The following is a 10,562-nucleotide window of genomic DNA, read 5'->3' as shown; positions in this document are numbered from 1 at the left end:
AAAAGGAGGAGAAAGGGGGCGGGGCTGAGGCTTGATGGGCGGGGGCGGGGCGGAGAGCCGGAGAGCTGAGTTTTGATTGGCGGGCGCCTCCTCCTCCACCACCACCCCCACCCCCGTTTCTAAGGGCGGGGCGTCACCTCTCCCCTCCCGTTCCCTCCTTAGTCCTAGAGCTGAGCTGTGTTGTTGTTTTTTCTTGATAGAGCCAGCGCACGCGCAGTGGTGGGAGCTTCTGCTGGCTGAGAGAGAGAGAGAGAGGGGGGCGGGGCTGTGTGTTGAGTGAGCGAGTGACGGTTGAGAGCGCGCGCACTCCTCCTCCTTTCCCCCTCCCCTTGGCGTGTCCTCCTCGCGGGCCCGCGCATGCGCGTCCGCCTCCTCCCTCCCTCCCTTCCTCCTCCTGGCCCGGGTCTGCGCTTTGGCTCGGACATGGCGGCGGACCTGAGCGCGGAGCGGCTGCGCTCGCTGCCGTCCCGCTGGAGCTACGGAGTCAGCCGCGGAGGACGCATCTTCTTCATCAAGTAAGCGGCAACCGGCCCTTCGGCCTCCCCTCCCCTCCCCCCCTCAGCCTCGCCTTTGCTTCGGGCAAGGGTCGCCGACCTCCTCCGTTTGCTCACCCTCTGCCTTGTGTTTCTTCTCTTCCCCGGCAGCGAGGAAGCCAAGAGCACCACCTGGCTGCACCCGCGGACCGGAGAGGCTGTCATCACCGGACACCGGCGCAGCCCAGGTAGGGAGGGCAACTCCGGGGAGGATCATGGCGATGAGGAGGATGCGCCTTCCTTCCCTCCTTCTTTCCTGGCTTCCTTCCTTCCTTCCTTATTTCTTTTCTTCCTTTTCTCTTCTTCCTTCCTTTCTTTTTTTTCTTCCTTCCTTCCTTTTCCCTTCTTCCTTTTTTTTCTTCCTTCTTTTTTTCCTTCCTTCCTTTTCCTCTTTCTTCCTTTCCTTCCTTCTTTCCTTCCATCCTTCTTTCCATCATTCCTTCCTTTTCTCTCTTCTCAAATGCTCCAGGGTAAGAAATATATGGGAAAGAGAGAGACTGAACAAAGCAGGTAAAACATTTGAGGGGGGGAGGGTCTTCTTTCCTTCTTTCTTTCTTTTCTTCCTTCCCTCCCTCCCTCCCTCCCTCCCTCCCTTTATTCCTTCCTTCCTTCCTTCCTTCCTTTTCTCCCTTCCCAAATTCTCCTGGTTAAAATATATACGACAAAGAAAGAGATTGTACAAAGCAGGTAAAAAGGTAAAAGGAAGGGAGGGCTTCATTTCTTCTTTCCTTCCTTTTCTCCCTTCCCAAATTCTCTGGGATGAAAAATACACGAGGAAGAGAGAGAGTGTACCAAGCAGGTAAAAAGAGAGGGGAGGAGGGGCTTGCTTTCTTCTTTCCTCCTTTCTTTCCTTCCTTCCTTCCTACCATCCTGAATTCTCCAGGGTAAAGATAGTAAGGAAGAGAGACAACAAGCCAGGTAAAAAAGATTTTTAAAACGGGAGGAGGTTTGAAAGGGCCCCTTCCTTCCTTCTTTTTTCCTTCCTTCCCAAATTATCTGGTGTAAAACATATATGGAAGAAAGAGAGAGACTGCAAACCAGGCTAAATATAAGTAAATAAATAAATAAAAAGGGAAGGGGGAGAAGTGCCCCTCTTTCCTTCCCAAATTCTCCAGGGTTATGAGAGAGAGAGAGAGAGAGAAACTGTACAAACCAGGTTAAAAGAATAAATAAAGGAGGGAGGGAGTGCTCCCCTTTCCTTCCTTCCTGAATTTTTCAGGGTTACAATACAAAAATAAGAGGGATTGGACAAGCCTTGTGACTTTGGGGGGTAGGTTTCCCTCTTTCTCCCCTCCTCTCCTGCCTGTGTTTTTGTTATTTTCATTCCCCCTCCTTCTCCCTTTTTTCACTCTCTGGTGGTTGTTGTTGTTGTTGTTATGTGCCTTCTGGTTGTTTCTGACTTATGGGATTCTGGGGCAAGTCACATCCTCTCAGCCTCAGGGGAAGCCGTTTTCTGAATTCAGGCATGGTTTGTACGGTGGAGAATTTGGCTTGTGATCTTTATTTATTTAATAGCACATCCCATCTTTCTCCTGGTATAGAATTCAAGGCAGCCCACAACTGTTTAAAACAAAGTAGAGTGCAGTGTGTCATAGTCGTTTGAGTGTTGGACTATGACTTTGGAGACCAGGGTTCAATTCCCAGTTCAGCCATGAAACCCACTGGCTGACCTTGGGCAAGTCACACTCTCTCAGCCTTAGAGAATAGCAATGGCAAACCTCTGGACAAATCTTGCCAAGAAAACCCTGTGATAGGTTTGCCTAAGGGTCGCCATAGGTCAGAAACAACTTGAAGGCCCACATCACACACAGTCATGGGGTTTCCTTGGCATGATTGTTTCAGAGGGTGTTTGCCATTGCCATCCTGAGGCTGAGACAGTGTGACTTGCCCAAGGTCATCCAGTGGGTTGCCATGGCTGAGAGGGGAGCCAAACCCTGGTCTACAGAGTCTTAGTCCAATGCTCAAACCATTACATCAGGCTGGCTCTCTCCTAAATTCTCTGGGTTACAAATACTAAAAAGAGAGACAGACAGACAGACAGCTGCGGATGGGGGTAATTGGTGGCAGAGGGAATAGGTTTCCATCTCTTTCTCCCTTCCTCCCCTACCTATGCTTTTATTATCTTTATTCCCCCCTTCCTTCTCTCTTTTCCTCACTGGTTGGCATTTGGTGGTGGTGGTAATGTTGTGTGCCTTGAGATGTTTCTGACCTTTGGTGACCCTAAGGTGACCCTGTCTTAGGGTTTTCTTGGCAAGTTTCTTCAGAAGAGGGTTTGCCATTGCCTTCTTCTGAGGCTGAGAGGTTGCGACTTGCCCAAGATCACACAGAGGGTTTTATGGACAAGCAGGGATTCAAAGTCTGGGCTATAGAGTTGTAGTCTGATGCTCAAACGGCTACACTTCGCTGGCAGTCCTACTTGCTGGTGTACCTCTCCTCCAAAGAAAAGCCACCATAGAGTCACTGATGCAATTATCTCTCCCCTGCCCCAAGGAATCTTTAAATGGCCCTGACTTGCTCCATCCTATTAACTTGGAGGGCTTTTCTTAATATGTTTCGTCAGCCCCTTCCTAAATAATCTAGCGTCCTTCCATCACTTTGTAGACCACTTGGGTTGAATCTCCACTGTAGAAATAAAGCAGTTTGACATGGCTTTAAGTGTTGCAGCTCCATCTTATGAAATCCTGGGATGTGTAGTTTTGCAAAGTCTTTAGCTATCTCTGCCAAAGAGTGCTGGTACCCGACAAAAGTACAAATCTCAGAATTCTGTAGGATTCTGTAGTTTTGAAAAAAAGCCCTCTCAGAATCCTCTTGCTTCAGTTTTATTATCTTCCCTTCATTATTACAGCTTGACTCATTTATGCTCCTCTTTGATCTCCTCATTTGATCTGCTTCATCTCACATTTGAAGAGAAATGCTTGTACCAAAAACTCTTGGTTTTGCCCTCTTTTGCGGGGCAGGAATGGGGAGAGAGCTGCCACTTCAGATCTGGTGCTGAGCATCCCATCTCTTTTCCCTTCCTCCTTTGAAACCTACGTTTCCAGAATGCTCCCTTGCTTTCTTGTCTCCTCCATCTTTCAGTGCAGCTGATAGCTCTACCATTCTTCCTCTCCTACTCTTCCATGTTTCTATTGGTTCATTGCAGGAATGGGCAGAGTGCAGCCCATGGGACCCATGTAGTGTTTGGGAGCCTCCGAAAGACCTCCCTAGCCTCATCAAAAAGATTTTTAAAATATATTTTGGGGGGCTAATTTTTGGGGCAATTTGTTTGTTTTCAAATAGGACAAAACTGCCTAAAACTGTGTTTTCCTTTCCATAACCCTGCAAAGTTCTCCCAAACCTCTTCAAAATACCAAAAAGAGGGGGGAAATAGCCCAAATGGCAACTGGAAGTGACATCATGTCACTTTGGGCATGCTGAAACTCATTGGTGCGGTACACTGGAAAGTAAAATGGCCCTTGCTCCCTCCTCTCTCAGTTTCAAGGCAGCCCCCTTCCACTTTGTACTCTTATTTGGGCCTGAACCTGAACATTGCATTCTCTGCCAATCCTGTTAAAGGTCTGATTTATTTGTGGATTTCTTGCATTGGGTTGGACTAGGTGACCCTTACCACTTCCTTCTCTACAGTTCTATGTTCATCTCCATCTGATAGCTGAAACTGACATGCCAGTTGCTGGGAAGGATTGATTTCTCCTTTTTCTTGCACATCTATACCTGCTTCCCCTTCTATCTCAAGCTCTGCCACTTGGAACGTGAACCTGCCCACTCCTTTTTCACACACCATTAGCCAAAATTCATCTTTGCTGTACTTTCTGCTCTCATTTTCCTCACTGATTCCTCAGTTGTCAACCCATTGACTGTGTGTTTATTTTCCTGTTATCTATTCTGTCCTCTTGATTCCCAGGGTAGCCCAGATACTGTGTTGTGCCCTGCCTCATTTTGCCATACAATCTCATGCAGTCTTCCAAAGGATGCTGTGGCACACATTTTAGATCATATGCATCTGATAGCACTTTGGTACCTTTTTGCAGAATGTTGACCATCCCCATGGGACCAGCTGGTTACCATGCAAATGTTTCCTCACACACCCTGTCATTCCAGTATTTCTGTCTTCCAGTTCACAGAGAGTCTTTTCCCATCATGTACTGATATTTGATGTCACTTGTCCTCTTATACTGTACTGATACTCTCATTTCACTTCTAATGAACTCCTATGCTATTGGCCATTTGGCCCTTTACTTTGTACACATTCTTTACATTTTCATGTTCTTTCCAATTACTTCTCATTGTGATTGCATTCTTCTAGCCACCTAATCTCTTACCTGATGCATCCTCTATTCACTGATGTTCCTTGCTGTATTGCTTCACACATCCAGTCATCTAGGGGAGTAAGGGTTGCCTTCACACATAAAATTTACTTTGACCTCTGCATAAATTTGCCTGTAGTGTGAATGTAAAGCCTACGCTTGCTAGGATGTACTACTTCTTTCTTTTTTTCCCCTCTAACAAGGATGCATATGTTTGCACTGTGCAAAAATGTCTCACAGGAGTCTTAGCACTCTAAAGTGACATGTGTGATAGTACCCAGTAATTTTCACCCTAACTCATATGACTTGTAAACTGCTTTGGTACCACATTCTCTAACAAAGCTGATACCTAAGCCTTTTCTTATTTTGGCTGCTGTTTCTATATTGTCATGCTTAACCTAGTTAACTAAATCCCACTGGTCTATAATTCTAGTTTACTCTTTATCCCATCAGCCCATTATAGACAGATTCCTTTGCTATATTTCCGTTGAGCCTTTAGTTCTTCATTGCCTTCATATCTTAACTAGTATTTATTCTCACACATATTCAACCTGATCTGATCAGATCTGATCTTCTTGTTCACCTAATCACTATTGTCATCATTGATTCTGGCTCTCCCTTCTTTTTCTTACCCGTCTCCACTACTCTGCAATACACAGTCTGTTCAGACCTTCTGCCTCTTCACTAATCTTTTTTCCTTAGATTTCAGTCTCTGCATTTGCTCAGCAAGCGTTTTATCAGTTTTCTTCTGAATTCAGTTATGTTTTTCTAAAATCCAGCTGCTACTGCTGAGCTGCAGAGACCTCTGCAGTCCTCTTAATACCTCTTCAGTGGCCAGCTCTCCACCCACTGTGCAAGTTTTCTGAACTGCTTGCAGGCCTTTAACATAGCTAGTCTTACTTTAGCAGAAGTTGCTTCTCCTCAACTTGCTTCCAAAAGTTATTACTTTTTCTTTTTTGTTTCCTTTGTGTGTTGCACAAGTAATCAAAACAAAATAAGCCTTAAAAATAACAGAATTTACGCTACAAGGAATTTGTGTGTCTTCACTGTTGAAGGTATAAGAAATTATCCAATGTGATAGTTAATTAGATTACATTCAGCTTCCCTCTGGTACTTATAGGGCTATTGGGAAAGAAACTGCACGTAGTTGCTGCCACCAAAATATAGAGTTAGTGCTTAGGCCTCTGTGCAGTGCAGGAAGACCTGTGCTTGTCTTAGGCACACTTAGGTATAATGTTGTTTTTAGTTGTCTTGTGGGTGTGCAATGCACCTTCCTTTATATTCCTTGATATTCTAACCAATGTGCAGTTCTGTAACTGTACTTCACCCCATGTAGTCCTCTTCCTTTGTATTCTCTTCTGGATTCACAGTGTACATAGAGACATTTTTCTGTGAGCAAAATATGAATCCGCCTGCCCATATCAGCAACATAATCATGAGAGCTTGCTGGCTGCTATTAGAAATTCATAGATCATACTTAAAGCATATTCACCTCGAAACCTTCCCCCCTCACTCACAGGATAAGAGTATGGGTGGTTTCTAAGTGACAGGGAGAGGTGACATACTTTGGAGAAAGAGGGTAGGAGCTTGAATAATGACTGGAGTGAGGTGAGAAGTAGAAACTGTCTCCTTTGCCATTTGCTTCTCTGGAGAGGAGGAAACTATGGAAAGAGGAGCTAGTAGAGGGGAAAGGATTTACAGCAAAGCTTTGTGGAAATATAACCTATTTGCTTGTTCTGCACATTGATTACAGATGCCACAAGCCGTTGGGTATTTAGCATTGCAATCCCCCCCTCCCCTTGGCTTAGAGAAAATGCTTGTATGGGGGAAAAGAATGAGATGGGCAGTCCAGAGGTGCTCTTTAGGGTGCATTACAAGACCTTGTTCACTGTGTTTGTTGTTTACATATATTGCATCACTCTTGCTTTTATTCTATGTGGCATGAGAACAATTTAGGAGGTGAGGTTCCTGCATTTTGTTTATCTTGGTTCCTAGTTATTTTTGTGGGGGATGGCTTGGAATTCTTAATTACCAGATCTGTTTCAGAGTTAGGAATTGCTTCTTAATTCTATTCCCTGGTATTTGTATAATTAATGCTCGTATTAAATTAGCAAGTCAAGCAGGAAAGGGGGTGACAGATGTGCAAAGAGTAATATTGCTGTTGAACATAGTATCACTCTAAGCATGTGCCTATGCTGGGTCTAACCTTTTTTCCTAATAATTTTTTAATGTATTCTGTTTCTTTCTATAATGTATTTTTGCTTTGGCTTGCTTACTTGCCAGTTGTGCCAAAATATGTTAACGTCTTATCATAAAAAGTCATTTTTGTTGGTGTTAAAATATTTTAGGTAATGAACCAAGCTTGTTTTTCGACAAATGGAATTTCTTCTTAGTGTTGGCATGGTGAATTCTGAATGGCTTTATAAAAATATTTGGATAACAGATTGTACTAGCACACCAACTAGATCTGCTGTTTTTTCTTACATGGGGATAAATGTAGAAGGCTTTCTCACTTGGTTTGCATAGTACCCCCAATTGTATTTTGGAACTGGTTCTGTGGAATAAAGTATCCCTGAATTGATGCACTTTTTGTCCACATTACATTTGCACTACATACATTTACTATGTCTAACTCTTGAAATACCACATATTAGCATAATTTCTCCCCAGAAGATTTTAAGCGTTTTAGCAAAAATACTGATACATTTCTATTGTATGCTGCACACTTGTGTTCAAATAAAAAAGATTTTTACATATCACAATAAATAAAGGTATATTTACACAACAACAAAAATCACTTTAATATTTAAGGAACAAAGTTTATGGGTTTTAAAAAAGAACACATATTTATTGGTGCAACACCCCCCCCCCCCCGTTCTTTAGTACCCGTTGCACACAAGAAAGGACAAGATTTGATTCCTTTTCTAAAAGAGTATGAGACAATTAATACTCCTAATTTCTTTCTAGTTGCTGACTAGAGAGAAATGCCATATCACTTTCCCCTGCCACTAGATTAATAATAAAAATTAAATCTGTGAGGTATCATCTTGTTTATGAATACTTGCAAGAGCAACTTGAAAGGCCATGCAAGATGATGTAACTATGGCCTGTTACAGACAGCCAAAATAAAGCTGCTTCGAGTCACAGTGGAGGTATGGTGTTTTAATGATGCATGCGTCCTAAGAGTCCAGAAGTCACACCAAAGCCACGCTCCAGTCCTTAGGGCTGGAGCGTGGCTTCGGTGCAGCTTCTGGACTCTTAGGACGCATGCATCATTGAAACACCATACCTCCACTGTGACTCGAAGCAGCTTTATTTTGACTGTCTGTAACAGGCCAATGTTTTCACAACAAATAGCTTCTGTTGTGATTCTTAACTAGCTACCATTTTGGGTGTATGAGACGTAACCGAGTGCAATCTTTTTTCCAACGGATTTTTGTTCAAATATCTTATGAGTTGGACAGTAGTTGTATGAATATGTGTAGTGTCTAAAGTAATATGTTCACTAAAACCAGTTACAACCTGTTCCTGATTCTGGGGAAAGTATTTTAGTTTCTCTGTGTAGTAGTAGTATATAAAACAGTGTTAACTACAAACATATTAAAGAACATGTGTCTAAGGTGGCAGTCCAAAGTATTCAAGCATTCTCTGAAGATGCCAGCCACAGATGCTGGCGAAACTTCAGGAATAAACTCTTCTAGAACATGGCCACATAGTCCAAAAAACCCACAAAAAACTATTCAAGCATAGTTTGTTTAAGAGTAAGTGAATTTAGAATTGTGCTGCAGGTGTTTTTCTTGGACCATTTTAAGGAGGTTGGTTATTATGTTTGGTCATACTGTACTATAATCTAGATCTGCAGAATCTAATACAGCTTCCTTTTAATGAACTTGTAATGTAGAAAATTACACTTAACATTATTGTGAATGCTTGGTGCGGTGGTGTGCTTTTCAGTCATGTGATCAGACTCCATTTGTCTTTTCCACCCTAGACCTACCCACAGGCTGGGAGGAAGCCTATACTTTTGAAGGTGCAAGATACTACATAAAGTAAGTAAGGCAAAGAATGAAGAATGTTTTGCTCAGCCTGAGCATTCAATGTCTTATGGTCACTTTTTTGTTTTGGCAATTTGTACATGTGAAAATATTACAGGGAGTGAGATTATGGAAGGTAAAGCATATGTGAAGTGGATTTTTTTTTTAAAATGTTTTTGAAATTATCCTTTGATTGGTAAACAGCAATTTATCCAAGACCCTTGATGCATACCATATTTGTAAAGCTTTGTGACTGAATGAGTGGGAAATGTAGTTAACATTGTTAACATAAGAAAATCCAACACTCTCTGATTTTACACTGAGACCTCTGCTCCTTCTGTTTCAGATATTTATGTTCGTGTATGTAATGCTTATGGAAAATCACTGATTATGTAGATACTAGTAAAATTACCCAGTTTTACCTGTGATCAAGTACACTGTTTATCAACGTGTTTTTTGTGGTAAAGTAAGAGTGTGCAACCAACAGCCCGCACCCTCTTCTCAGAGCTCTTGTGCCTTTAGTTACAGGAGATACAGATAGTCAACAGGTATAATCTTTTCAGAAACAAGGATTCTGTGAGCATGCTCAGTGTCATTCTCTCACACTGGGAACAGTCCTCTTGATTCATTACTAGGATAGTGTAGGGAAAGTGCTTTGAATGCTAAACCCTTTGAATGCAAACTCCTTAAATGTCCAGTATTTGGGAATTGTACAATAGCAACATTTCCAAGCTCTGGGGAAAAGAATAACAATAATATATAAAAGCCATGACAGAATTAAATAGTGTCTCATCCAGTCTATCTGTCCTCTGAGAAGTAAGTGACTTCAGTTTTCAAAAAAAATGGGGACTAGTTGTCTCTTAACCTGTACATCTTTGGTAGAATTCGAAGATATAGCCATGTTAATCTGTAAAATCAATACATAGAGAGATCTTGTAACACCTTTGAGACTAAATAAAGAAAGATGTCAGCAGCATGAGGTTTCATAGACTTAAGTCTACAAAAGCTCATTCTACCAATGTCTTTCTTTAATAATAATAATAATAATAATAATATTTATTTGTAGTCCACTTTTTCACAAAGGAATCAAAGTGGATTCCAACAGTATAAATAAAACACCAAACAATTAAAAATTACAATTTCAAAACCCCCAAACCCCAACTCTTCCCCAATCATAAAAATAGTGATCAACCCATAAAAAGAGATTAAACATCAAAACATTTAAAACTGTCCAATAGGAATACACTAAAATTTCAGGCAGATTAGTGCAAGAAATGAGTTTTCCTTTAGAGGAGGAGGGACGAGGGCAATGGTATCAATCAATTTTGATATCGGTATCAATAGAGGGGGGAGGCAAGTCTAATGGATTTAATGGATCTAACCTAGTCTGGAAAGGCCTGCCAGAAGAGATCCGTCTTAATAGCCTTTTTAAAGGCATCCAGGTGGTAATATGGCGGATCTCGTCCGGCAGGTCGTTCCAGAGCCTTGGAGCAGCTGATGAGATCCTCTGGGTCACCGCTGAAAGTCTGGTCTTAGGTTGTAGCAGATTCTTCACAGAGGACCCAAGTGTGCGAGGAGGATTATATGGAAGTAGGCGCTCCTGCAAGTAGTCAGGACCCAAGCCATGTAGGGCTTTAAAGCTTAGAACCAACACCTTGTACCTTGCCCAGAAACTGCCAGTGGGGAGATTT

General features: G+C 42.4%; 1 protein-coding gene across 24 annotated transcripts in view; it reads left to right on the top strand.

Moving 5' to 3' along the window:
• Positions 1-286: 286 nt before the first annotated feature.
• The window catches only part of PLEKHA5 (pleckstrin homology domain containing A5), a 217,881-nt gene continuing 207,605 nt past the window's right edge, over positions 287-10,562 (top strand). For 5 of the 24 annotated variants that reach the window (XM_089527648.1, XM_089527647.1, XM_089527649.1 and 2 more), the window contains exons 1-3: positions 288-515; positions 645-721; positions 8,829-8,886. In XM_089527648.1, the coding sequence (XP_089383774.1) occupies positions 358-515; positions 645-721; positions 8,829-8,886 (293 nt within the window). In that variant the 5' untranslated portion in view covers positions 288-357. Of the gene's footprint in view, positions 516-644; positions 722-8,828; positions 8,887-10,562 lie in introns of all 24 variants that reach the window. The other 19 variants (XM_089527669.1, XM_089527662.1, XM_089527656.1 and 16 more) reach the window with 7 other exon arrangements.

Source organism: Sceloporus occidentalis, unplaced genomic scaffold, assembly GCF_023333645.1.
Source record: "Sceloporus occidentalis isolate IW3139 unplaced genomic scaffold, rSceOcc1.0.p SCAF_5, whole genome shotgun sequence".
Lineage (NCBI taxonomy): Eukaryota > Metazoa > Chordata > Lepidosauria > Squamata > Phrynosomatidae > Sceloporus > Sceloporus occidentalis.
The sequence above is the reverse complement of the archived record's forward strand: the minus strand, read 5'-3'. Positions and strand labels throughout refer to the sequence as shown.